The sequence below is a fragment of the Papaver somniferum genome, unplaced genomic scaffold (assembly GCF_003573695.1).
Source record: "Papaver somniferum cultivar HN1 unplaced genomic scaffold, ASM357369v1 unplaced-scaffold_135, whole genome shotgun sequence".
Taxonomy (NCBI): domain Eukaryota; kingdom Viridiplantae; phylum Streptophyta; class Magnoliopsida; order Ranunculales; family Papaveraceae; genus Papaver; species Papaver somniferum.
This window is the reverse complement of record NW_020622713.1, coordinates 10,605,702-10,632,388: the sequence shown is the minus strand read 5'-3', so window position 1 is coordinate 10,632,388 and position 26,687 is coordinate 10,605,702. Positions and strand designations below refer to the sequence as shown.

Sequence of the window (26,687 nt, the reverse complement as noted above, 5' to 3'; positions counted from 1 at the left end):
TTTGGAAACACATCCATTCTGTCTTTTGATGGTTACAATTACAAGTACAATTATAGAGGGGGTTTAGAACTTCGGAATCCGACTACCTTTACGCAAGTGTTAATTCCAAAATATAAGTAAAAATATTTTATTTTATAAAATGTTAGTAGCTTATTTGGATGTCATTTTAAAATTGCATTCCATACTAATTTCTGCATTTTTTTTTAAAAGTCGAAAAGTAATTTGAGAAATTTTATCCATATAGGCTATAAGTGTTTAAGTTTTATATGGACTTTGGATACATTCGTAGAAGTTGTTTTTACTTAATTAAGTTAAAAAGCGAAAAGTAAGGATGAATAGCCCATTTATAGATGACTTCTACAAATTATTAAGGAGCCAAACTCCTAGTGTTAGCTGCTAAAGCGCAACAGGAGGAAATTGGAGATGGAGATAACCTCACTACATCATTTGCTGGAGAGCTTCTCCAGGAGTTGATCAGAATTGGACTGCACCCGAGCGAAATCATCAGCGGATACATGAAAGGGACCAATAAGGTTTGTACTAGTATTTATCAACTAATCACTATCCGTTAGAACTCTCGGATATATGGTTAAGTGAGTTACTGTTTAGTATGGTGCATGCTCTTTCCTGACTTTGTTTTATCTTTGTTTTGGTTCAAAGACAGTTGAAATCTTGGAGAGCTTGGTGGAGAAGGGTTCAGAGACAATGGATGTGCGGAACACAGAAGAAGTTGCTTCTCGAATGAAAGCTGTTGTTGCTAGCAAGCAATTTGATCAAGGAAATATATTGTGCCCTCTTATTGCTGATGTAATAATTTACAACCAAGCCAACTCGTCATCCTCTTGTTTCATTGTTATTCTTGACAGAGACACCTTTGGTTACCATTATTACTAGATTTGAATCAGATTAACAGCAGTGAACTGTTTTCCACTTCAGGCGTGTATCCCGGTATGCCCCAAGAATCCGACAAACTTTAATGTGGATAATGTGCGTGTCGCAAAGCTTCAAGGAGGAGGCTTGCGCAATTCGATGGTTATCCAGGGCATGGTCTTAAAAAGTGATGCGTCTGGGAGCATAAAAAAGGTGGAAATGGCAAAGGTGAGGCGAAGAGAAAAACGTATTTTCATGATCCTAAAATGTTTCCTTCCATTATTTGGTAATGTAGATGAACCATGAATAGACTTATGATGATGCAATCATACGAGCTATCCTTGTTCTGTAGTTTTCATCTAAAAAGGTAAGACTTAAAATGTATTCAGTGGCCTGTAGTTATAATTCAACTTCGATACGGTTAATTATGTGCCGAATAAAGGTTATGTCTACGCGCTTTAAACCTGTACCTGGTGATAACTGCACTTATATCTCACTCTATTCTCCATTTACACCCAAGTGATTTGCAAGGACATTCTGTTGGAAAAAACAATTAAAATTCAATAAATCAAACAACTAATTAATATAAGAGGCATTTATCTGATTTTTGTGTCGTCTCCTGCAATTGTTGATGTAATGAACATCCCTGTTAAACAACATAGAGAGAAGAAACTTGTAATGGTAGATTGAGGCGCATGTTCAACATACTGTCCTTAAGACAAGAATGCCCGGCTACACTCTGAAAAGATGATGCTATAGCCCTACGGGTACATCTGCCTCCAAGATACAACAATCTTAACAAGTTTGAATAGCACATTCAAACTTGTTCTTTTAGAACTTGGCAGCGGAAAACTCATGGAATTGTTAGCACTTAAACCCTAGTATCACTCATAGAAAAACGAAGAAGAAAAAGTTCTCAAAACGCACGGATACAAGAGGGGTTTTTATGCATACAAAACCCTAACACAAATCCAAAATATATAAGGTAAATTTATCCCATAAAAATCTAAGTGATAAATTTGGAACGTATTTTAATTATTTTGAAAAACCGTTTTATACTAAATTTTAATTCACATCAAACCGGTGGTTTTTCCAACAATCCCCCACATGAATGAAAATACGATAAAACACGGAAAACAGGAAATATCACGAATATGCATAGGTGTCCATGAGGTCTTGAACCTTTGCTTAGTGAGAGGTTACCGGAACTACTTATTAGCCAGTGTCCATAAGGTCTTGAACTGTCTAACATTTGGTGTAATTCGCGATAACAACCACGCATGATATCTCCAAGGTTGCTGCCAAGCTCCGCCGTTGTGTCCATTTTGGCCCTGGACGTCTTGTTTCTCAGAATGCTATAGAGAATCAGCTCATATTCTCATAGGAAGCGACCCACTTCCTCATTCAGATAGGTGAGTTCCATCAAGAGTGTTCACTGATACACCCCACTTCAATCTAAAATTGAAAGTATAAAACTCATTAAGACTTATTAAAAGTCACCCTTCACATGCAGTCACACTATCACATCTACACCATAGGAAAGGGACAGAGAGAATATAATTCTCTGATAGTGTTTACCTTTACCTACCATAAATTAGTTGTCTCATTCGAAACCTTGATCTTGGGATCTCCAGTCAGCAAGGTTGAGTATCCTTCATGACAAGTTTATTTTATATGAGCTTAAGTCCCATTCCCCCTCGATGTATAATTACTAACTATCTCTTTAGAAAATCCTTTCGTCAAAGGACCACTAATTTTTCTGTTGGCTTCCCTAAGTCTGTGAGGTTCTCTTTTGACTTTACATGTCTATTGAGACCTCTTTTTGACTTCACGAATCATCTAAAATTACTTCATTAAAGAGTATAGTTGTCTTACCGAATTAGCCTTCTCCGAGTATGTCTAGACTTTGTCATTGCTCATTTACTTTAGACTCACGTAGTCAATTGAGTTTCTGCAATGATGGCCACAGGCTTCGGTCACAGAGAAATATCTTCTAAGAAGCATCTTAGTAATCATTCGTCTTCCTCTTATGCTTGAATTAAAGCACACGAACTTTGATTTCTTCAATATACAAGTTCATCTTGTCTGTTTTAAGGACTTCCTTAGACAAACACTCCTTAAGAGGATACACACATAGGCTAAGATTTTTCATAGCCTGAAACAACAACATCTCTTAAGGTCAGTACAATATGTATTACATACACAATTTAAGATGTACCTCAAGTATGACAAGTCATATCACAAGTCTCTGATCAGATTATCCCACTCTTTTGAGATACTAGTGTATTTGTATACACTTGATATACTGCACATTTACAACACACATTAAACACATCTAGTTTGACAAAGACCATCTCCTTCAGAATTTCTTCTGGTTCCCTTCGATCCTTTAGATCATATCAACTAAATTGGTCTTTCAGTCAAATCGTAAATATCACATATTTCATAGGTGGTTATAAAGCATAAAAAATACATGTACTATTCAGTAGTATATTCTTTACAGCTTCCTCAAGATTAACGTTAGTGCAATATATATTACATATTATAAATTAAATATGTACCTCGTGCATTCCAATCTCTGATCCTTTAGACAGAGCATCCCTGTGATTTCCCATGATAAACACGAACATGCAAATCTGGTTTACAACACATACTAAACACATTAGACAGAAACTATATCCTCAAAATTTCTTTTGGTTACCAATTGATCCTTTAGACCACGTCAACCGTATAAAAGTTTCCTGTCAAATCTTAAACAACACCGATTTATTGGTAGATGTAAAACATGTTTATTGTATCACAAGATATTCATAATAGAGACAATCCATAGGATTAGTATCTTATCTAATACAAATATATATGTAAAATCAGATTGCATCATGTACACTAAGTTTTCTCCAAACCTTGTAGTTGTCCCACATATGATTAACCTTTCAAGAATATTATCTCAAAATCCACTCGTGTATTATTACAAAATGATACATCAGTGTCTAATCATGTGATTTTGACATGTGATAATATATATATAAATAATCTTTGAATTACTTCTCTAAACCACATGTTTCAGCTTATTTCTAGAACTCCTGCAAGAGATTCTACAAGAAGACTCAAAAATTAGTCCAAGTCAAATGTTCCTTTATGGAACACTGAGGTGGAGTACCTTACGAGAATCAGAACCCTAACTCGTGAGTGGTGTTTGTAAACAACACTTTAAGGCTTTGACAAAATTCTCAACGATCTAAGCATATGTATCGATGTTCATCAAAACCTGCCGATACTATGGCTTAAGGTCCCCCACATTTTAGTGCCCTTAAAAATTTAAGCTTAGTTCTTAGTACTTAGTTTCAGTAAGTTCAATTGGCAATTAGCACAGTAAATCAACATGATAAACTGACCCTCGTCTCACTTAATTGAAATTCTCAGCTTAATTTGAAGTATCATTATATAGGTGACGACCTAAATAGCTTTTCAATCATCAATTCTTACTCCAAGAAGAGATTCACATAAATCAAAATAAACATGCAATCAAAAATATCTTTGTAGATGGGGTGCATCCACTGTACCTTTGCATGATATTGAAAGAGATAAAATACTGCACAATACTTACTAGTACCGTCACCGATGCTTTTGCCAATGGAGAATGCACTTAGGTTAGCGCAACCTAGTGCTCCTGTTCCCCATTCGTCGCCTCATTTTCCAGGGAAGTTGCTTACCTGACTTAATCTCGTCGAATATCTCATTTGTATAGGACTTGTTTGGTCCGCTTACTCCTATCTGCAGTCACATTATCAAAAAGAACCAATCGGTTTTTGCACAAATGGGTCGATTCTTTAAGGTTTCTGGGGCCTTGCGATCCACAAACTCAATGCCTTGTTGTCATCTCTTTTGAAGAGATCACCATGAGTAAACACAACAATCATGAAATAAACAAATTGTTTTTCTCCGAAATGAGTCTGGAGATTTCTAACAGCTTCTTCTTCTTCTTCTTTCGAGAAACGATTCTTAATCGACAAAACAAAAAGAATAGCGTGAATTCCATTCTTAGCAAAATTAATACATCTACTGATCTCTTCAATCGTCTCTGTTGGCCCTGGTGAAAATCCAAATAACCCTGGTGTATCAATCACATTAAGAATGTGTCCATCTGGAGATGTGGTCGACTGCAACTCGCACTTAGTTGTAACACCATCAAGACTACACTCAGAATTGAAATCTTCTTTGTAAAAGATGTTGTTCCCTGTTGCACTTTTTCCGTTGCCGGTTTTTCCAAGAAAAACTAGGGTTCGGGAATGGTTAAGGTGAACTACAGCTTTTTAACTCCACTGGAGTTCCTCAACCTGGAAGGAACCTGCTTCCTTGTCTGGTGGTCGTTGTTGCCTGATAAGTGTGTTTTGGACTGGCTGCACTCATCAAATTCGGCACCTAACTTGAACGAAGCAACCACATCTAAACAAGCAAATTCAATCTGTTGATTACTTAACAATCCATGCTCCTAGTCACTTGTCTAGACTAATACGCTCTTTGATAAATCTGGTTCGAGAACATCCTATACCAATTTTTCCAAAACATTTCTTTTCTTTCTTTTTTCTTCTTTGAAATTGGCTGTTGGTGAGATTAAAAGCAGCCAAACTGACGAGATCTTCAGTTCTAGCCACCTTCAAACCATAATAAACCATTAGCTTGTCGGCATTAGTTTCGCTTCCAGATCCAACAAAGATAAGATCGGTATCACCAAGAAAATACTTGAGTGATTCAGGATCTCTTTGATCACATCACGATAACTGGTATATGAGACAACGATTATCCCCACACAATTGCAGCACAATAACTTTTCTTCGTCTACTCTCCTCATTTCTTACCAATCGTCTCCATTTGATATCAAGACCCACAAGGAGATTATCCAACCAGTCATCTCTTTAAGATGCGTATATATCAAGTCGGAACGTCGATATCTTGCTGCTGTCATCTCTTTCTCCAAAGTATCAAGTTGAAATGTTGATACACTTGTTAAGGTAGCAGGCATGTGGTGGTAGCTTTCTGCCGACCAAAATGTTGATACACTTGTTTATTATATGTTCGATTCTTTTTGGATTCACATGAAATTCATCACTTTTTTATGTTTAAAGTTTTTTGTTTCAAAGTTTTATCCTCTTGGAACGCAGCCCATCCTCAGCAAATAAACTGGGAGTATGGAAAACCAATCCATACATTCATCATCATTCAAAGCCAATTCTTCTAAAGTCTCACTGGAGTAACCCCAACCCAAGTTCATGGACTCCAAGTATAACCTCAGAGGCTCGAATGTTGAAGGCCGTGAGCTAGGAACTTAGTCCCACGTCGTCTAGTTTTAAGTAGGTGGCAGGAGATAGGGCAATATAAAAGGCGAAGTTGTAGAAGGGAAAACTCATACCTTTCTCGGCCTTTTGGCTAAGATCAAGTGTAGTATCTGTTCTTATCAGTTTAGTATCTGATACGCTTGTCCATCAGACGGCACGATATTAAATTAATTTTTTTCATGGGGAGTTCCCACCACCGCAGGTTCTCACGCGTCGCCTTTGCGCTGCACTACTGCAAAGGCCTGGCGCACCCCAACCAATTCTAATCTTTGAACCTTTAGCATCATAGTATGATATTAGTTTTCACAGCATATTGCCAGCAACAGCCAGCCTGGATTCTGCAGCATATGGCAACATTTGTAATAGGCTTTGGATGGCAATGTGCAATCGTTATCTTTTACAAGTGTATCTTGCTAGCACCAAGCTTCCATGCAATCGACTTATCTTTTACAAGTGTATCTTGCTATCACCAAGCTTCCATCTGTACAGCTGCTTTACAATAGAAAACCAATGCGCATTAATGCCTGCTCATACCCAACTCCCAGTTTTCATCAACTGACCCAACTCCCAGTTTTCATCAACTGTCAGCTAAGTGGGTTATGGTTCTTGCAGTATTTTGTCGTCGAACATCTCCACCGAAAATCATTTAAGTTTCTATAATGAAGACTCTTATGGCCTCGACTTAAACCAATACCCCAACTCTCATTGTAAAAAAAATAAATATGTTATTGTAATGATTACAAAAAATAGTGAAGTTAGAAAACTAGTTTTCTAAGTTCCTCTCATCGCATGGAAAAAAATGAGCTCATATCGGCATGTTTCCTTCGGAGAAGATCTGAAAATTATGGGAACCCTTTCCACATTGTGCTTGTCATATCATTGCTCGATAGATACTTTGCTTCTGGTAGTATTTAAGCAAAAAAATTCCTGCTAACTGATGAATATGAGACTATAAAATTTAAGATAAGATGATTTGGAGCTCTAAGTAATGACTTAAAGTCTTTCTGATTGCTTTGTTGATGATGATTTGGATCCATCGGGATCTCTTTGAAATTTGATGATCAAGTTTATATCCAATTTAATGTCAAGATTATTACATGCATTCGCCAATTCAAAAACCAATAGTAATTCGGCGACCATTAACTCTATACCACGTGAGGTGTTTACGGAGATATTAGCCAAAGTTGCATCTGCATCTTTGGTCGATCACTTCAAAGCAAACCAAAGGTATGGAATGAAATTTATATTCTTTAGCTAAACATGCACGTTGTTTTGATATCTCTATTCCGAAGCTTTTAATTAATGTTTCCTGCATGCATGATGATTATATATACACATCCATCTGAAAATTTTCTAATATATATGGTTTTATATTTCAGTTGTAAACTTTTCCGTGAGGCTGGATGCGATACGCTCATCTTTCAACATGCCTCTGTCGAACAACTACCAATAATCCAATGGTGCCCAAAGCCCGAGGTTTCTACATTCTTGAAACAATGTGAAGAAGCGCAGAACCCAGAAGTTTTGTATAGGCAAGGAATGGTGGAATTCTTCCATAACAATGAAACTGAATTAGGCAAAGAGTTATTGCAGAAATCAGCAAATCTCGGGCACGTAGTTGCTGCATATGTTCTTGGTATCATATTAATTGATTCTGGTGATGATGAAGAAGATGTTCTCAGGGGAAAACAATTACTGACACAGAAAAGCAGGTGCACGAGAAATAAGAGATCAAGAAGTGGAAAGATTGAGGAATGTCGAAAGAAAGCAAAGAAGAGCATTGGTGGAATGTGGGTAAATAACTCATTAAGTGGTGCAAAAAAATTATAGCTGCAATAATCTAGAGTGCACAGCCAGAAATCAAACTTACGAAGCAGAAAATCAAGTGCTTGAATGTGAAACGTGTAATTGCAACAAAGAAGTAGCTTATTTTTTTATGATATGTTAGGTATCATGAACAACTAGTCATGGTTTTAATTGTATTTTTGTTAATTGGATCAAATAATTCATTAGGAATCCAGCTTTATGAGTATTCCCAGAGTTCATAGAGAGCAATGGACTTTCCACAGTAGCTTGCGTCGCCTTTGTGTTGCACTACACTACTGCAAAGGCTTGGCGCACCTCTACCAACTAAAAGAAATTGTTGGCCCGAGTATGATATTTGCTTTACGTGATCTATACGGTTATAGGCTATATTGTGGCTGGTTCAATCAGATACTCTTTTGTACAACTGTATAAGATGGAACAGTTGGTCATTTTCTGTACAACTTCTTCTGGCAAATTTGAGTAATGCAAAATCTGGAGGGTGCATCACATCCTTTAAGGGGATTGTTATTGCTGGGAAGGTAAGCTGGCTTACCCTATTTTACTTATCGTGTTGAATGATCATAGCACCGATAAACTATGATCAAGTGCAGGGCGGTAGCAAACTATTTGGGGGCTCTAGGCGAATTTAAAGAAACGGGGGACCTCTGTAGGCAATTTTCTTTTCTCGTTTGATACCATAGACAATCAAATAATAAAATTGGCCAAAAAAAATGTGTAAAAAGGCCGAAAACACACCTTATTACAAAGAATAATATTCCTACCTTTTCGAAACAAAATCATCAATCATATTATCGAAATAAATTTATCCACTATCAACTTCCAACTTTGTTTCGACAAGCTAATTGTTGATAGAATTGTCAATAAAATTTTGTATGATATAAACATATCGGGATTGCAGTCTTCCATATCGTTTAATAAAATCAACATTTTTTTGCTTTTCCTGTTTGGGCAGCCAAAAACTTCAAAAAGATTCAATTATATATATATATATATATATATACACACGCCGTAATATTATATGCCATGCCCGTAAATATACCGAAACTCATATCATAATTCAGATAACTTTCAAGCTTGATATAAGAGGTTGTAAAATTAGTTGTTTGTCGATTTTCCAACTTAACTTTTTTTGCCGATTGCGCAACTTATCAAATGAGTTCATTTGTTGATTTTTGTTTTGTTTTGAAGAACTGAATTGTTGAAATAAAAAATTTGGAAGTGGAACCTAGATAAAAGAAATTAAACGTCAAATGATAAACTTGGATTTTATTGGTGTAAATCTTGTTCTTCTAATTTAATTAGGAAAGGAAAAAGCCCTAGAAGTTGTAAATTGTAGTAAATATAAGGATAGAAAAATAGCAAAGTCAATTGGATAAGAAATCAGATACAATAAATCAGGAAAAAAGAGAAGATATTTTATTGGTGTAAATCTTGTTCTTCTAATTTAAAGGAAAAAGCCCTAGAAGTTGTAAATTGTAGTAAATATAAGGATAGAAAAATAGCAAAGTCAATTGGATAAGAAATCAGATACAATAAATCAGGAAAAAAGAGAAGATATTGAATACCTAATGGATAATTAAATAACCAATAGGATCTGGGGCCCAACATTTGAGGGCCCTGGGTCGTCGCCTAGCTAGCCTATGCTCAGCGACGGCCCTGATCAAGTGTAGTATCTGTCCTTATCGGTTTAATATCTGATATGCTTGTCCTTTGGATGGCATGATCTTAAAATTATTTTCGTGGGGGAGTTCCCATCAAGTAGCTTGCTGCTGGGGTTCTCATGCGTCCCTCTGCGTTGCACTACTGCAAAGGCCTGACGCACCCCTACCAATTCTGATCTTAAAGCTTTCAGCATCATGGTATATATGATGTCATTTCTTACAGCATACTGCCAGCAGCCTGAAAGTGGTTGTTCTCTTAGCTTCCAGCTCTTTATGACTAACTTGAGTTCTATTAGGCTTTGGATGGGGACTTTAATGTGCAGTCGACTTATCTTTTAAGTGTATTTTGCTACCATCAGCAAACTCGCATCTGTACAGCTGCTTCACTCGCATCTCTGCAGTCGTTATCATTAAAGCCTGCTCAGGCCCAACTCCCAGTTTTCATCAACTGTCAGCTGAGTGGGTTATGGTTCTTGTAGTATTTTGTCTTCAAACATCTCCACCAAAAATAATTTAAGTCTCTATTATGCAGACTCTTAGTACCTCCACTTAAACCAATTACCCTAACTCTTACTGCAAAGGCCTGGCGCAACCTTACCAAATCTAATCTTTAAATGTTGACTACTGTAAATATCTGGCGAAACCCCTGCCTAATCTACCTTTAAACTTCAGACTACACGGCAACTTCTTAACTTTTCATGAATTATTTTTGTCAATGAACTTGCTAGATAAATCGTAGCTTGCATACCGTCGAATAAATCAAGCATTGAGCATGTACATCTATTGAAAGGAGCGAGTTGAGTAAATGGCCTTCCTGAATTTTTTGGAAGGGTGCTCGCCTAATCATCGAATTAACCTTCCGGTCACCTGGATACCCATGGCACATCTTCTGCCATGCTGCCTTAGCTTCTTCGTTCTTTTGCTGGTCAAATGATGGACAACAGTGTTTATTAATGAAACAGATGACGAAGAGATGTAAGTAGAGAAAGTGAATGAGACTATTGCTGTCGAAGGAAAGTTCAAGACAAAATCAATTGAGGAAGTATCTCAGAGAAGACCTTTGAGTGAAGACCAACAACTGGACAAGCTTGTGGGTATTAATGCGCAGTTTGGTATGATTAAAGCCAAACCTGCAGAGTACAAGCACAATCTTAAGGGCATTGTAAAAGATCATAACAATATGGGTGTTTCTAAATCTGAAAAGGAGCAAGCTAAAATCTTTTGGCCGGGAGTCTCTTGCAATGAAGATTTTGGCAGAGGGAAGAGAACTCCAGCCAAGAAAAAGAAGTAACTGGTTTTTACTCGAGTTGCTATATGCTTTGTTAGCTTAGGTTTGTAGCTTAGTCTTTGTTGTTTTTCTATAGTTGGGTTATTGTGTGTTGCTTCCCCTCTTGTTTGGGTTGTTTTTACTTCCCTCTTGGATGCACTTTGGCGCCTTCTCTCTCTGTATTTCTTTTTTCTTTTTCAATAAAATTTTACCCTTTTACTTCAAAAAAAAAAAAAAAAAAAAAAAAGACAGTGTTTATTAATGCTCGTAATCAAGTCAAAAATTCAGAATGTAAAACTAACTTTTTAGCAATCTTAGAATCAAGTTAGATTATAAAATCACTTCTGATCTGGCTTACTGTAACGGTGCTGTCAAGTAGCCAAGTGATGATGCATAATGACGATGCATCACCAGCGGCTTGGCCAAAGTCAGAGATGTCAGCATTCCGCCTTAAATAAAAGGGCTAAGGCCTAATTTAAAAGAAAAGTTCTGTTGTTACATATTTCCCTTTTGGTTTTGGCTTAATTGTTTATGCATCAAGCGGAGTGTGTGCATTTGATTGAAGACTTGGAAGATTAGTGAACATAACCTCTATTTAGTATGGGATAAATAGAGTTTTAGTCAAAAAATTGAAGTATTGGCTCAGTCCGAGTTGACTTAAATTGTGCTGTGGAGTATAGTTGCCATTGTCTGGTTGGTTTAGCATTTGAGAAGTGCGGACCTGTGACACTTACCAAGATAAACCTTGGAATATAAACCAAATGTTTGTGAAGCTTCAGATAAGCAAGTGAATTGAGTCATATTCACATACTAGCAAACTCCTTCAGTTCACCTTCTGCATGCGCAGATTTTCTTGAGTTCAGACGGCATTAATTATGGAGGCAGTTGTGACCCATTTGATGTTAGAAAGCAAGCTTCTTGAGAAATGATTCATGACAGTTTCACCATATGGCGCACTGTTCAAGCAACTCAGTGGACTGCGCGAGTAGAGTACCTAGGCCACCGATAGATTTTCAGGCACCAGTGTGCAACTTCCAGATTGTTAACCTGGTACCCTTTCAACTCAAATACTCGATAGAATTGACATGACAATCGTCTAGAAAATACTATTGAAGTCCAGTCCTGAAGATAAAAAAATTTCAATCATTCATGGTAGAAGCTAATGGTACCACCAATTGCCTTTCTCAATCATTATAAGTCGGAAAATAACTTTTTTGGCCAAAAATCCAACACGGTAATGACTCGGTAGGTCGACCGATTTGGGGTTTTTCACTTTAAACCAATGTTTTAAAAATCGGACCGGACCGGCTGGTTCAACGGGTAAACCAGTGAACCAGTAGCAAAAACGGTCTGATTCACCTATAACCCACTAGCATGTTGAAAAACTCAATAACCCGGTCCAACCGGAAAACCGGTCGACCCAGCTGATTTTTTATCCGGTTCATCGGGTCAATTTTCAATTCACTTTAAGGAAAAAAAATAAAATTTTTTGAAACTCTTTTTGATTTCTGTAGGAGATTATTATGGTAATTCAAAGAACAATTATGGTTGAAAAGAATAAGATTGAGTATGTATCAGATCTATGATGCATGGGATAGATCATTTACTTAATAATCTGTATATCACAAATGGGTTCTTGCCGTTATAAAAAATGATGAAGGAAAGGTGCCGTTATACTTGCAAAGGTGCTTAAAATTTCAAAGACAATTGGAGGAATGGGTGACGAAGAAAATGAATAAATAAATTGAAAAGAAAGTAGCAATCAAATAAATCAGCCACAATTGAATTTATTTCCTTCTTTGTGTCTGTGCGGTGCGGCTACGATGTGGCCCCTTTTTTTTGACACGTATATAAAGTAAAAAATAAAATGAAAAAAAGTTTTATTATAAAAATATTTAACTAACATTTTTTAGTTATTTTCCTATTTTTCTCAAAAAATAGATGTTTTGTCGGGATTTTGGAGGGGGCAGGGTTTAAGTTTATATACGTGTTAAAAAAAAAGGGATCACATACTTTGAGTAAGCGGCCCGATGACATCGTAGGCAGGGCGGTGTCTGTGATAATATGTTTAAGAGAAAGAATGAGAACGTGAAACGAATGGAGAAAGGGAAAGCAATAAGAAACGGTAGATTTAGTTAAGGGGGTGAATAAGATAGTAATATTTTCCTTTTAACTCCTTGTATTGTTACTTAATGTATACTGGCCCCTACAACCACGTAGTATCTGCCCATTGACTCCTTTAATGTTAGATAGGAACAAGTCAAATAGGATTACTTGCTATTATTTTGCTGTATGCATTTGACACTGTGTACCTTCAAAAAAAATAAAATACATTTGTCACTGTAGAAAACAGTTATTATATTATCATTATCTAATGTGACCCAGTGAACTACTGGTTGAACCACTTAACCCTGACCCAGTTAGTTTATTGGGTTGATGACCGGTCTGGTTTTTAAAACATTGCTTAAAATAAGAGCCTTAATTTCTTTCGTATAACAAACAAATCCCTAGCCTTATTTTAGAACTCCCAAATTCTTATATCTCCTCTCTGATTCTCTGCTCCTCCTCATCAAACAAATGGGTAAATTCAGTGGTCTTCCCGCAGAGATCATGTTAGATATATTCACCCGGTTACCAACGGAATCAGTTTTGGATTGCAAATCAGTTTCCAAATCCCGGAGAAACGTTATTCACCATCGATCCTTTTCTCATATGCACTCAAATATCCTACTGAGTAACCTCTACTGCTGATTCTGGTAAGTTGAGGTTTGTCTGCAAGATGGTTGGTGGTTCGTTATGTTATTTAGAATATGATGATGAGGTTTCTTCTTATAGATTTAAGAAATTGGAATTGTCACCTCCATTTAGTTTATACAGTATCCTTGGTTAGTATAACAGTTTGGTCTGTATTAATGGATTACCTAGTCATTATACCATGGATGAGTCTAGTACTGCTTCTTATGTTGCTTATATCTGTAATCCAATCACTAGAGAAAGTATCACCCTACCAGAACTTGATAGATCGACATATTATCATCTTGTTTGGTTCATGTCGTCTGTATTTGGTTATGTTGCTTCGACTAATGAGTATAAGGTTGTTAGGCTTTACACTTTCTGGAGATCCGAATTTGCAAATATTGAGGTTTATACTCTCGGCATTGGTAAACTATGGAGAAATGCAGGGAAGATCAAAGTTTCGGATTCTATGTCTAAACGACATGCTGTCTTTGTTGACGGATTTCTTTATTGGAATTTCGGAAATGGGAGAATGCAGGCATTTGATTTGGATAATGGAGTTTTTGTAGAATTAGATGAATGTTGGAATGGGCATTTCTGGGGTGGGGTTTGGGAGGTCATTACAGTGGTACACGCTATAGTAAAGATGGAAAAAGTGTTGATGTATGGTTACTGAATAAAAAAGAAGATGAGTCAATTAGCTGGAGTAAAGAGTTCAGTTTAATCAATATGGATTCGTACCCTACTCCCCTTTCTCTTACGAGTAATGGTACAGTTTTATGTTACTCGGATACGAAGCTCCATCTTCATGACCTGAAATCTTCTTCTTCCAAAGTGCTTGGGGATTTTGGTAGAAGAATACATCCCGCAGTTCCTCATATGAACACCTTAGTTTCGCTGAAAGCATTTGGAGAGGAAACCACAGAAACACTAAAGCCTGGTGAAGCAATCAAAACTTGAACAAGTATCGTAAAAGGAAAAACAGGTGAATTTTCTCTTAGTCCTTACATCATACTTTGCACTTAATGTTCCTGTATATTACTTTTGGCGTAGAACATGCAATGGAACTAAAACTATGTTTTGTATCCAGTTTTAATTCAGTACATCTTCCTTCATAGAAAAGTAGGAATCTTTTGGTCAATCACTCTTGAAGTTCTAACATTATTATGTGTCAGTATGCATGATTCATGTTTTGTGCTCCTATGTAGTTACCAACTAGCACAGACCTATTATCATACAAATTTTCTAGTCCGAACTAACTTGTATCTGATAAAGCATTAGATGTATTGCACAACCATGCTCACAATTTCAGCAACTAGTAGTTAAACTATGGTTTTTAGACTTCTATTATAGAGCTAGACACTAGTGGGTATTTGGAATTCTGCAGTGGCATTCTAGAGGGTTTAATTTGACTCTGCTCAAAGGTCTATAATGACTGTATAAGTTTTTATTCTTGTAAAGCAATTCAGGTGTCAGAACTTTTACGGTGGTCATCTTTCAGTTGTTTTCCGTTAGATGCATTTGCTCAGATTTCAGAGGTTAGGGGTGTGGAAGCTTTTTAAAATTACAGGAGAAACTGGAGGCTTTTCTATATAATATCTAACGCACTGAGTCGAGTGTAAAGAGTTAACATGGAGGGAATGTTTGAAAGGGTCTTGGCCTTGATTTAGGCATGCCAGCGAACTTAGAAAAGCAATCATGATTACAAGGATTGCCCTATTTGGTAGTGCAGGTTTATTGTACACAAGAGTTTTGCATTGTCTTGGTGGAGCAACAACATTTTTGGTTGTTCTATTACCAAAAATGTAGTTTTCGATATGCACTTTGAGCCTCTCCACTCTCAAGTTATCATCCTCTGCTGCTTGTCCGCCACAAAGTTTCATGACTGACTTGAGAGTGGTTTAGTTGTTGGGCTTCTAAACATAAAAACCCTAATTTAAGGGCCCAAAAAAGGGTCATACTGATACATACTCCGTCCGTTTTACAAAGACAGTCCGTTTTGACTTTCTCAAAATATTAAGAAGACCATACTATTTTACTTGGCTACCCTTAATTACTTACCTTTTTTATTTTAATAAAAATGCTACCAAGAAAAAAAGACTATCCAAAATTGTTGTGAGAATTATAAATACGAAATATAAAGAAAAATTTAAAAAGATATCTAATTTATGAAGTATAAACTTTATAAGGAATTTAATTTTTAGAGTTAAATGTAAATTTTCTTAAAAGAAATGAAGGATATATTTGTTTCCTCAATTATACTAATTTCTTTAACGTTTTAGATTGGATCAAGTTAAAAATGAATTTACGAATATAAAAAAATTTAAGGGTATATTAGAGTTCATTGAAAAAGTATGACTATAAACAGAAGCTGGACACAATCTTGAAACTGACGAAAAAGGAATAGAGGACGGTCTTTCAGAAACAGAGGGAGTACTTGTCTTTGTCTTGAGTATTGTATCAGTTCGTATGTTCGAGTATTAGCCATTATAACTTGTCTGTTTAGCCATTTGCTCTAGCACTGTAGATAATTTTTGAACTAGCAGGTTCCCGATCATTGGATCTAATAGTTCCGATGTCATCTAACTCATGGTTTTAACCAAAGCTATCAACAAGCAAGATGTGGTGTATTTATTATACACGGCATAGTCATCCTTGTTAGTTATGGTATCCGGCTAACCTTTTTAACGGGCCCTTTGCACATGCTAGTACACCAACCAGACCAACCATGGATTGTAACGGGCCTGGATTTGAGTTTATTGGACCAGCTTCTTTACAGGGATCATCTGTCGTCCATTTATAACCATCCATTTCTTCCTAAAATCAGTTTTAGCCGTTGGATCATCACTCTTGTGTTCCTTATAAAAGTTCCCCTAAATGTTTCTATTTTTTTCTTCCCCCTCTACGGACACATTTCAGCCGCCGCAATCACAATGGATTCCTCAAGAATTAGTTTACGCAAGAAGAAGAAGATCAAACCCAAATCTGATTTAGCTTTGTTGATTGAATCATAGCATGATGATATCTCCTCTCAATACTAAAGTAAGTGTTTATATTTCTCATCTCAATTTCATTGATTTCGATTGAAATCCTGTCCATCAAACTAATCTGTGCTTCTGATGTTGTTGTTGATAGGCTTTACCTAGCTACCTTGGCTCACATTGATGGGTCATTCATGATTTATTTCTGAGTCCGGTCATGTCATTTGTTTCTGGAAAATGTTGATGGAGGGTTCCCGTTAATTTCCTTCAGGTATGGTTGCTTCTTGTATCTAAATTTTAGAATTTCACATGATCAAATAGCATGAACATACCCTTTTTGTGTTTGTCAATTTATAATTCAAACCAGTAATCCCATTATCACCACCCCATCTCATTTTCGTCTGTCTGTCGTTTCTCAAATAATTATGTCATCTTCCAGTTCCGGTTCCAGTTCCAGTGATGAGATAACGATGGATGAATTACGATCTATTTACAAGATAGACAGAGACATGTACAGAAAACTTGCAGTGAACATGCACAAGGAACCTTTAGTCTGTATGGCTGTGATGGCTCTCTGGCTCTTCATGGAAGAGCTTGGATATCCCAATGTCATCCCTATGTTACCGTCATATCCGAGCGATATCATTAATTCAGCCTTCGAAGAAGAGATATTGTTAGTATATCATACAGTCACCAGGACTCCACCTCCTTCTTCATTAATTGAGTTGCCCATAACGTTAAGATTGATACACGCTGTCGGATCTCGGAACTATATATACCTATGATTAATCTGTTTCACGATGGAACAATTCCGTATATCGGAATCAAGAACAAAGTAAAAGATCTCTCCTGTACTTTGAAGATATTTTCAGAGAAGCATTGTCAGGGAACAACGTATATAGTCAGAGATTATTTGATGAAATTGGGGGCTCTTCTTCCTTGCGTATAGTGGAGGAACCACAGGTAGTACGAGTTAGTACTCCACCGAGTGCACGAACTATGTTCTCTACAGGATTTCCAATTACTGAAGATCAATTGCGACCAGAAATCAGGATTTCCATCGGTTAGACAAAAATGCATCATTGCGTAGTTTTGGGATTGGCATTTTTTTCTTTTAGAACGTAACAGCTCACTTTGATGCCATAGTGGTTTCCTATTGTTGAATTGTTTTCTACTAGTGCACAATTCCTAAACAACAGATAAAGCAACTGACTTGCTCACTTTGATGCCATAGTGGTTTCCTATTGTTGATGCCTAGGAGTACTTCTGTTATTATTATTATTTTTCCCATGTGAAATTTACAGTATTATAAAACACAAACGCCAAAGACTGGTGAAAAGAAGATTGATTTGTTATCCACATTTTGTTGAAATAAACCATCGCTCCTATGCTTTTATGCTCTTGCTGATCACTTGATGTTTGTGAAGCTTCAGATAAGCAAGTGATTCAAGTCCTATTCAACTGCTATCAAACTCCGTCCGGCCCGTTCCCCTTCTGCGCAGATTTTCTTGAGTTAAGATTGCAATATGGAGGCAGAGTTGTGCCCCATATGATGTTAGAGAATGAAGCTTTTTGAGAATTAATTGAATCCATGACAGTCTCGCGCACTGTAAACACAACAAAATGCCCAAGGATTCAGACAACATTAAGAAAGACAGGCAAACTATTGAAGATTTAAAGAACTTCGTCTACTGTAGTTGTAGAAAATCCTACAACTACACTCCAATTAATCTAATTGTTTATCTATTTAGTCATCATGCAAAATTATCTCATTGATTGAATATATTCATACTATTTTACAAGATTGATGTAAACTTACAATAACACTTTTGTAGATTAAACTCACTTTCTCTCACCCTGTTGCAGCAGCAATAGTGAATGATCCTCCGTGACAATCAAAGCCCCCAATCCATATCTCCTGTCTGTTCGAATATAACTGTTCATACATTCCCTCTTTGTTGGTCCATAACAATTGTTTCCTTCAGCAGATTACCACTAATCCAGTCATTAACTTGTTTTACAGTAATTACTTTCACCTTTTTGAACAATGGCGGAAGCTTGTTGCCCTTCTGAGACAGAGACAGGATCAATAATAGCAGCTGAGCTATCAATTTTTTCTACCACCTCTATTTCGCCGAAACCTGTTACTCTAACAAACACCGGAACTGAATTAAGTTTAAGAGCAACCATGCTTGTTAGCTTTGAAGGAAAACTTGAGGCCATTCCAAAAAAATTCTCAATTAAATCTGAGATGGCGTTCTGGTGAAAGCTGACCTGACCGTGCCCAAAACATCTTGAAATTATAGTTGACCCAGCAGTATCCAATGCCACTAGCATGTCGTTGGAAACATATTGTAATTCTTCACAAAAACCACCCGGGAATGTCTTGCTAGTTCGTCTTGGTACCTCACAGCTTCTGGCAATACAACATCACTGTCATGAAGCTAAAGATCTCCAAACTGCGAAACAAAAAAAGAGAGATGTGTAAATACAATTTATACAAAACCAAAGACAACACAAGGTGAAAATATAACTTAAATGGCCAAACTTGCCTGTCACTAACTTTCAGCCACCAAATCTTTCTCCAAATAACTTGCATGGAGATAACCCATCCCAAAATTATGTTGTCTTAGCCATATTTCAAGTTCGACTGCAACAGTGTTGCAGATAAGATACATATTAGAGCTATCAATAGCTACCATCTAATGATCTTTAAACCAAACCAATCCCTTTGATGACTCGTGAGCTTAGATAACCCACAAACTGATACCCCTAATTGCCAACTAACTTTCGGTGGCAATTAGGCTATTCAGAACAAATCAAAAAAGAAAATAGCATACAGGAATTATAACTTAAGATTCAGTGATACTAATCCCACACAAAGTAAATTTTCAATCAACACAAATTGTGCGCTTTTATCTAAACACAAATCAGAAGAACAAGTAAGATGAGAGTATACTCTAGCTCCAGATATAAACAAGTAAACAGGATATCAAGAAAAGAAATACACAACAAGAAGCATTACCTTTCTTTCTCACCAAGCTCAAGCCTCTTTCATGAAGGATTCTCAGACGAAATGCACACAGAGGCTATATACCATGAACCCCAACATTCCCCAAAACAAGGAAAGCCTTTCAGTAACACCCCTTTCTCCAATCTGCAGAAGAAATGCATGTTTAATCTTCTCAATGGCATTATCATCAGTTCCCTAAACCCTCCCGCTACATAATAACAATAATAGCAAACAGAAACCTTCAGGCCTGATATGAATCAAGTAACAATAACAGAAACCAAAATAAGATCTAGTATTAACTTGCCTGGATCATAACTTCCATTTGTTGTATACAATTGGAGGGGAGCTCCTGGGAAGTTTGGCCTTTGACCCTTCTCCTTAGCAAAGAGGATGAGGTGCAGGAAGAAAAACCACAGGTGAACAGGCAAATAAAAGGCAGATAAATAGCAATTAAGTGCAATCTGAAACTTCATCATGTTCAATCAAAAGGTTCTTTCTTATTTATATTAGAGAAAATTGTTGATTGATTGAAATTGAAGTACAACGTTCCTTAAAAGAACTGAATCACCAAATTCATCATAACTAAAACTTTTAGATTCCAATAAAATTTCACAGGGAGAAAACCAATACATAAATATCAATTAGAAATTCAACCCCAGTTTTGTTTGTTTTCCTCCTAATTCTAGATCTACCAGAAGAAATATTATTATTTCTTGGTATTTCCTTTCTTGCTGCCTGGATTCTCCCCTCCAACAGAGCTACCCTGTGCAGCTTTCCTTGCCGCTTTCTCCTGTAAAGCTCTGGCGTCCCTTTCTCGGCGTTGTTCCGGTGTTAAGCCATCGTCTTTGGTCTTAGATTTAGAAGCGCTGCTTCTAGCTTGGGCTCTTTCCCGATCACGATCTCTTTGATTACCGCGTGTTTATGAATTAAAGATCAACAAAAAGAAATTCATCATCAAAAATCTAATCCTAAGATTTCAAAAACTATAAACGAGATTAAATTTGATTCGATTTGAAGGATATGAGACATTCTCGAACAGCTTAATAGATAAATGTAAAATCGACGAAAAAAACCTGTCACACAAGCAGCACCCAGAATCAAAACCCCAAACAACAAATCTAGCTCTTTGAATACTGAAATATTTCCTACGATCCAAAAGAAAAAGAGATCTAGTTCTTTAATTTACCTTGGAGATAAGAAATCTCTCTCCCACGGAGAATCGCAGGGAACGGATTGAGAAGATGATTTTTTAAGATTTGCAGAGGAAGGAGAAGCGCAACCACCTGTGGAGGAGGAAATTACGATGGAAAAGGAAAATAAATAGTGATTTTTCACGGGACTTGAGAAATCTGGAAGCTTCGGAATCTAATCTAAACTTAGCTGTCATTCACGTTGTCTGTTTTTCATTTTTTTTTTGTTTTTTTATTCTTTTTTGTTTAAACGTTAGAGCATCCAAAGTGGACGTGATGTTGTTCCAAAAACGTGACACAGTCAAACAAAATAAAAATTAAAAGTCAAACTCAACCCAAATATCGGACTATATTTGATCTAGAATACGGACCCAAATCAAATTTGGTCGAGCGAACTTATAAATTATGTTTGTCAATAGGCGAGCCTTAAACTTACTTTTCACATGAAGCGGATATATATTACCCCGTGTGTTGGTCGGGTGTGGATATAAAGTACGCTTCAATTGGGCGTGGGTATAAAATACGCCTATCCGGACGTTGGTAATACTAATATGTACGCCTGTCTTCGGGCGGTCATTACAAGCACGTCCCATTGAGACGAAGAAAATATGAACGTCCCATTTTGCTATAAAATCTAAAGACTTAAAGATCAAGACAAATAAAACTCTCACGTTAAACGGTGAGGAAATCCTCGTTTCCTATTGGTCGAAATATGTCTTTTTGAGTTTTGTGAAACGAGCGTTTTGGTGAGGACACTTGGCAACGTATGATTGGTTTAAAAAAAATAGGAAAAAATTAGAAAAAAGAAACCAAATTAAATTTGGAATTCTGTGACAATATTTATGTGAGGACACTTGGCAACGTATGATTGGTTCAAAAATTACAAACTTAAAAGGAAACCATAACTATATTAGGACTATTTTTTCCAAATTAATATATAAATGTGGAAAAAATCCACATTTTTTCTGCAAAAATAAAAAGAAAAAATAAATAAAATTTGCACATATCTTCCACCTATATAATTTATTTTTCCCGCCACACCAAATCCGAAAATACATTTATACGGGGCGGGGAAAAGCCCCACGCACACCAAATCAAAAATGCATTACCATGGGGCGGGGCGAAGCCCCGTGCACACCAAATTAAAAGGAATAAACAAATAAAATTTGCACATATCCTCCACATATTTAATGTAATTGCCCCGCCACAACGAATCAAAAATACACCTCCATGGGGCGGGAAACAGCCCAGCGCACACCAAATCAAAAATACATCGTCACGGGACGGGACGAAGACCCCCTCGCCCAATCAAAAATACATTTTCACGGGGCTGGGCGAAGCCCCGCACGCACTAAATCAAAAATAGATTGCCACGGGGCGGGGCAAAGCCCCGCGCTCGCCAAATCAAAAGACATCGCCACGGGGCGAGACGAATCCCCTAACACATCAAATCAAAAATACATCGTCAAGGGGCGGGGCGAAGCCCCGCGTTCGCCCAATCAAAAATATATTGCCACGGGGCTGGACAAAGCCGTGCACATACTAAACCAAAAATACACTGCCACAGGGCGGGACAAAGCCTCGCACTTTCCAAATCAAAATACATCGCCACGGGGCGAGACGAAAGCCGCGCACACCAAATTAAAAGAAAAAAACATGCCCGGTGCGTATCACGGGCACAAATCTAGTATGTGATGGTTTGCTGTTCGAAAATATGAACGCCCCATTTTCCAAGCACGTCCCATATTCTAGTTCTTTGGACTAATTCAGATTACATACCCAATTATGCCACACATACCCAATTATCTTTGACAAACCTATCGAGCAGAGATATTAAGGCTCGCCTGCTTTTAAGGCCCGCGCGTGTTGATAGCGTGTGTATACTTGAGTGGTTTTATAATGCTCGCATGATTGTAGGCGTGTATATGAGCAAACGCCCCATCTGGCGTGAGTAGTATCTCCGTCCCTTGTTACGCCGTGAATTTTACGTGCGTTCCACACCATGCGGATATTTCTTTAACGCTTCACAACGCGCGTAATGTATATGTACGCCTTAATTGGACGAAGTTTATAACTTCGCTTCACAACAAATGAAGGCTATACTACGGCTCGACTAAATATACTCCACTACGGTAGTATGACACCATGGACTAAACTCAAATTTGATCGTTTTTTTTGGTCTTTGCTCTTTGATTTTGATTGCACTATTGCAGTTGCTCTTATGGTCCATCCAATGTGAGGGAAGGAGCCCAACAGGTGGTTGATTTCCTGTTTAGCCCATCGAGTTAGATTTGTGAGCAAATCGGTATAAACTTACACCTTGTTTGTTTGTAACTGATTTATCTGAGTCGTGTGGATCTTATTGAAATCATCTAATTTATCTGGATCTGACTCAATATGCTTGTTTTTGAGTTAAATTTGACTCATCTGACTCAAAAATATGTGAGTCAATGGCTTTGTCCCTTGGGTTAGAAATATTTCCATAACGGGTCCGAATCAGATTATGTATGAATCAGAGATCGCGTTAGATTTGACTCGAAATAGAAAACAAACGGTCCAACGTAAGACTCGCTATGAGTGAGGAGTTGACTCAAATCCCAAACGCAAATCAAATGTAAACAAACATGGTGTTAAACTTAGGAATTATTGTTTTACTATTTTGTAATTGTAATATACAATGGTTTTTTTTTGATCTCCTATGAAATTTTTTTGCTAATTCCCTCCAAAATTACAAATGTGTCACTCTCAACATTGTTTGCCTCCTATCTACCGCTATAACGGCTCCGGATCCTATGTGGCTAAACCTTAAATTAAGCAAGCTCTGTATTGGTTTCTTGTATTTTCTTCCCAAACCTCCTAGATTTACCGAGAAATCTCCACTAATACTAATACTTATACAATTGTCTAAAAAAAAGTTCACCAGATTTTTATTGGAGTTGTCCACAATAAATGTAGGATGATAGTTTTTTTTCCATATTAAAAAAATTATTTTTTTGCTCAACTTTTTTATTTTTAAAAACTATCTTATTAATGGATAATGAGTATTATTACATTAACTAATTTGAACCCTAACAAGCTAACCTCCAACAACATATTACTACTCCCTCAGTTCTATTTTAGATGATGTTTTTGTAGTTTTCACGTAGATTAAGAAATGAAGAGAGATGTGAAGATCTTCCATTTATACCCTTGAGAAAAGTCTTCAAACATTAAATGCTATTAGTGCATTTAAAAATAAATTTATACTTTCAAGACAAAATGTAAGGATGTTACTGTTAGTTTTGTGGAAAAAATATGAAAACTTTCAAGTATTATGAAACAAAAAAATAACCCTAAAACATCTTCTAAAATGGAACGGAGGGAGTATAATAATTGAACAGGTTGTTGTGCTAGCCTACCAGCGAGCCTCATAGATAACGTAGCCAAGGGAGCCGAAACGGATTGGGACTGAGATTGTGTCACATGTAATCACTAATTTAAATTGGAAAATATTGTTAATGCAAGAAACTGAAGAAGAAATACAACACGCATGTAAATAAAACAGATTAGTGACACGCTGATTAACACAATTTGCTGCACTCCAGACTCTGAAAATGGGTTCCATTTTCATGTACTAGCAATGTAAAGGACGCACAGAACGTTATATGTCTTTGGCTTTCGATCAATGTAAAGGACACAAAGGACAAGGGTAGGGTGTGTAAATTTTTATCTCGTGGTCAAGGGTTCGATCCCCTTAGTTGATGATGCCAATTCTCACGTGAAATTATGTTATGTTTAATTATTATTTTTGGTTCAAAGCATTCAAAAGTCAAAGAAAATAGAAAATCCAAAACTTCAACAAACATTGTAAACACTTAATAAAACTAGAAAATTGTTATGTTTAAAAAAAAGTTGGTTCAAAACATAAATATTCAACATAAAAAATTCAAAGAAAATAAAAAATCCAAAACTTCAAAGGATTCGCCATTTGCTAATAAAAGGGTTCGCCATTTGCTAATGAAATATTAATACTACAAATAAAACTTTAACAACCATAGTAAACACTTAATAAAACTATAAAACTAGAAAAAGATTCTTGGAGATAAGAGGAAATCTTCATAGTTTCCTTAGTTTGGTGCAGGGAAGAAAATTTCAGCATTAACCCTCTTGTAACGCACGTTGAGTGAAGCCCCGAGAACTTGTGGATTCAATGCCACGATCATTAGCATTATTGCTAGGCCACGACCATGCAAACGAGTTGGCTTAAGTTTATTGTCCTTTCGTGAATGATCTATGGTTTGTGCTTGATCCCTTTAGATCGTAGGGAAGGATACGTAGCCGCAATGAGTTGTAGCATTGTCGTCCTGTAACACCCCTAATTTTTTAGCATGGCGCATTCCCAAAGATGCGTCATAGCCTGATATGATGCTTCATGCAAAGATTCCTTTGCTTGATAAGAGGTAGATTGGATTAAGGCTAATATCGCGCCAAAATGGTGCATTATGTTTGACATTTGACCAAGGGCCAAATCTCGCATCAAATGATGTATTAAGCAAGTTGGGTATATGGCCTTAGATGATGCAGCGCAAACATCGTGCATTATGCGGATGATTGGCCTAGGGCCAACATTGCACATTTATTGTGCATTAGGCCAGAGAGGGCTAGCCGAGCCAATATATTGCACAATCATTATGCATCAGGCCAGAGAGGGGCTGGCTGATCCAATATTGCACAATCATTGTGCAATAGCCAGAATGGGTGGTGCGCAATCATTGTCATTATAGAACAGAACACAACAACATTGACGGTTATTCAAGGATACATTGCAACGGCCATGAATAGTGAAGCAAGCATATCAATCCTCTCCGCTTTTCAAAGTTGTAGAAATGGTAAGTTAACATATATATAAAGGGTCGAACTCGCAAGCGTTGCTATTCCAAGCTTGTTGTCAAGTTTAGTTTTCAATACTATAAGTCTTGATTTCTAGTCTATTTATAGCTAAGTCTCGGATTATGATAGAAAGTGCAGTTGAGCATTATACTTCACGGCGTTCATCTATTGAAGATGAAGAACTACTAAGGGGTTCTTGTGGAACTTCATCAACAAAAGGTATGTGGAGACTTGAACTCATCTATCACTTAAATGTCTATCTACTTTATCTCCTATTTGACACAAAAGTCGTATAACTATATAGACTTCAATTATACACATTTGATATTTCGAACTGAGTTTAACTTGCCGTTTATGGTGGTTTTTAGCTTAGGGTTAAAACCGTAAAACCATACATCTGACATGACGTCACTGTGACCATTAACACATTTATTGAATCAATCAGCATGCCTACGTAAGAATTACAAGGGTACCTTTTTTTTACATGGGTCATGTTCCACGGCAGAACCCTTAACATTGAATGACATCATCTATGCCAAACCCTAATTCTCATGCTACCGCGCCAAGGAATACCAACCATGCCAGCCGCACCACTGTGCCAATGGCAAACCATGCCAACTACGTCTCCGCGCCAAGGCATGCCAACCATGCCAGCCGCACCACCGTGCCAATGGCAAACCATGTCAGCCACATCTCCGCACCAAGGCATGCCAACCATGCCAGCCGCACCACCGTGCCAATGGAAAACCATGTCAGCCACGTCTCTGCGCCAAGGCATGCCGACCATGCCAGCCACGTCTCCGCGCCCAGGCATGCCAACCACGTCTCCGCGCCACGGCATGCCAACGACCTGCCATGCCAGCCACGTCTCCGCGCCACGGCATGCCAACCATGCCAGCCACGTTCCCATGCCAACGCTATGCCGGCCCTGCTACAT

General features: G+C 37.2%; 2 protein-coding genes, 2 long non-coding RNA genes and 2 other non-coding genes across 7 annotated transcripts in view; 4 read left to right on the top strand and 2 right to left on the bottom strand.

Moving 5' to 3' along the window:
• The window catches only part of LOC113334091 (T-complex protein 1 subunit theta-like), a 1,967-nt gene extending 574 nt beyond the window's left edge, over positions 1-1,393 (top strand). The window contains exons 2-5 of the mRNA XM_026580428.1: positions 373-533; positions 661-807; positions 937-1,098; positions 1,313-1,393. Coding sequence (XP_026436213.1) covers positions 373-533; positions 661-807; positions 937-1,098; positions 1,313-1,393 — 551 coding nt within the window. The remainder of the gene's footprint in view (positions 1-372; positions 534-660; positions 808-936; positions 1,099-1,312) is intronic.
• Positions 1,394-3,456: 2,063 nt separating this feature from the next.
• On the bottom strand, positions 3,457-5,546 carry LOC113334090 (immune-associated nucleotide-binding protein 12-like). The gene is made up of 5 exons (XM_026580427.1): positions 5,423-5,546; positions 5,178-5,316; positions 4,740-5,064; positions 4,584-4,644; positions 3,457-3,506 (listed from the first exon to the last, which is right to left on the bottom strand). The coding sequence occupies exons 1-5, from the start codon at positions 5,544-5,546 to the stop codon at positions 3,457-3,459; spliced, it is 699 nt and encodes a 232-aa protein (XP_026436212.1).
• Positions 5,547-6,276: 730 nt separating this feature from the next.
• LOC113334271 lies at positions 6,277-6,462 on the top strand. Its single transcript, XR_003352696.1, has one exon. It is a non-coding gene; the product is annotated as a U2 spliceosomal RNA (small nuclear RNA).
• Positions 6,463-9,671: 3,209 nt separating this feature from the next.
• On the top strand, positions 9,672-9,860 carry LOC113334274. Its single transcript, XR_003352697.1, has one exon. It is a non-coding gene; the product is annotated as a U2 spliceosomal RNA (small nuclear RNA).
• Positions 9,861-16,597: 6,737 nt separating this feature from the next.
• Positions 16,598-18,080, top strand: LOC113334128. The gene is made up of 3 exons (XR_003352520.1): positions 16,598-16,739; positions 16,833-16,949; positions 17,118-18,080. It is a non-coding gene; the product is annotated as an uncharacterized LOC113334128 (long non-coding RNA).
• LOC113334130 lies at positions 17,905-20,402 on the bottom strand. Of its 2 annotated transcripts, none has more exons than XR_003352521.1 (4): positions 19,704-20,402; positions 18,953-19,137; positions 18,498-18,827; positions 17,905-18,285 (listed from the first exon to the last, which is right to left on the bottom strand). It is a non-coding gene; the product is annotated as an uncharacterized LOC113334130 (long non-coding RNA). The 2 variants fall into 2 exon arrangements; XR_003352522.1 differs by having other exon boundaries at positions 18,498-18,819.
• Between the last annotated feature and the right edge of the window lie 6,285 nt (positions 20,403-26,687).

Bases quoted from the DNA above. Each gene is read 5' to 3' on its own strand.
- LOC113334090 (XM_026580427.1), bottom strand. From the start codon at position 5,546: ATGGTTTATTATGGTTTGAAGGTGGCTAGAACTGAAGATCTCGTCAGT. The intron at 5,065-5,177 runs GTAGTTCACCTT...TTCTGAGTGTAG, and splicing joins TCCAGTGGAGTTAAAAAGCT to TCTTGATGGTGTTACAACTA. The intron at 3,507-4,583 runs GTAAGCAACTTC...GTTGTAAACCAG, and splicing joins ATTCGACGAGATTAAGTCAG to ATTTGCATGTTCGTGTTTAT.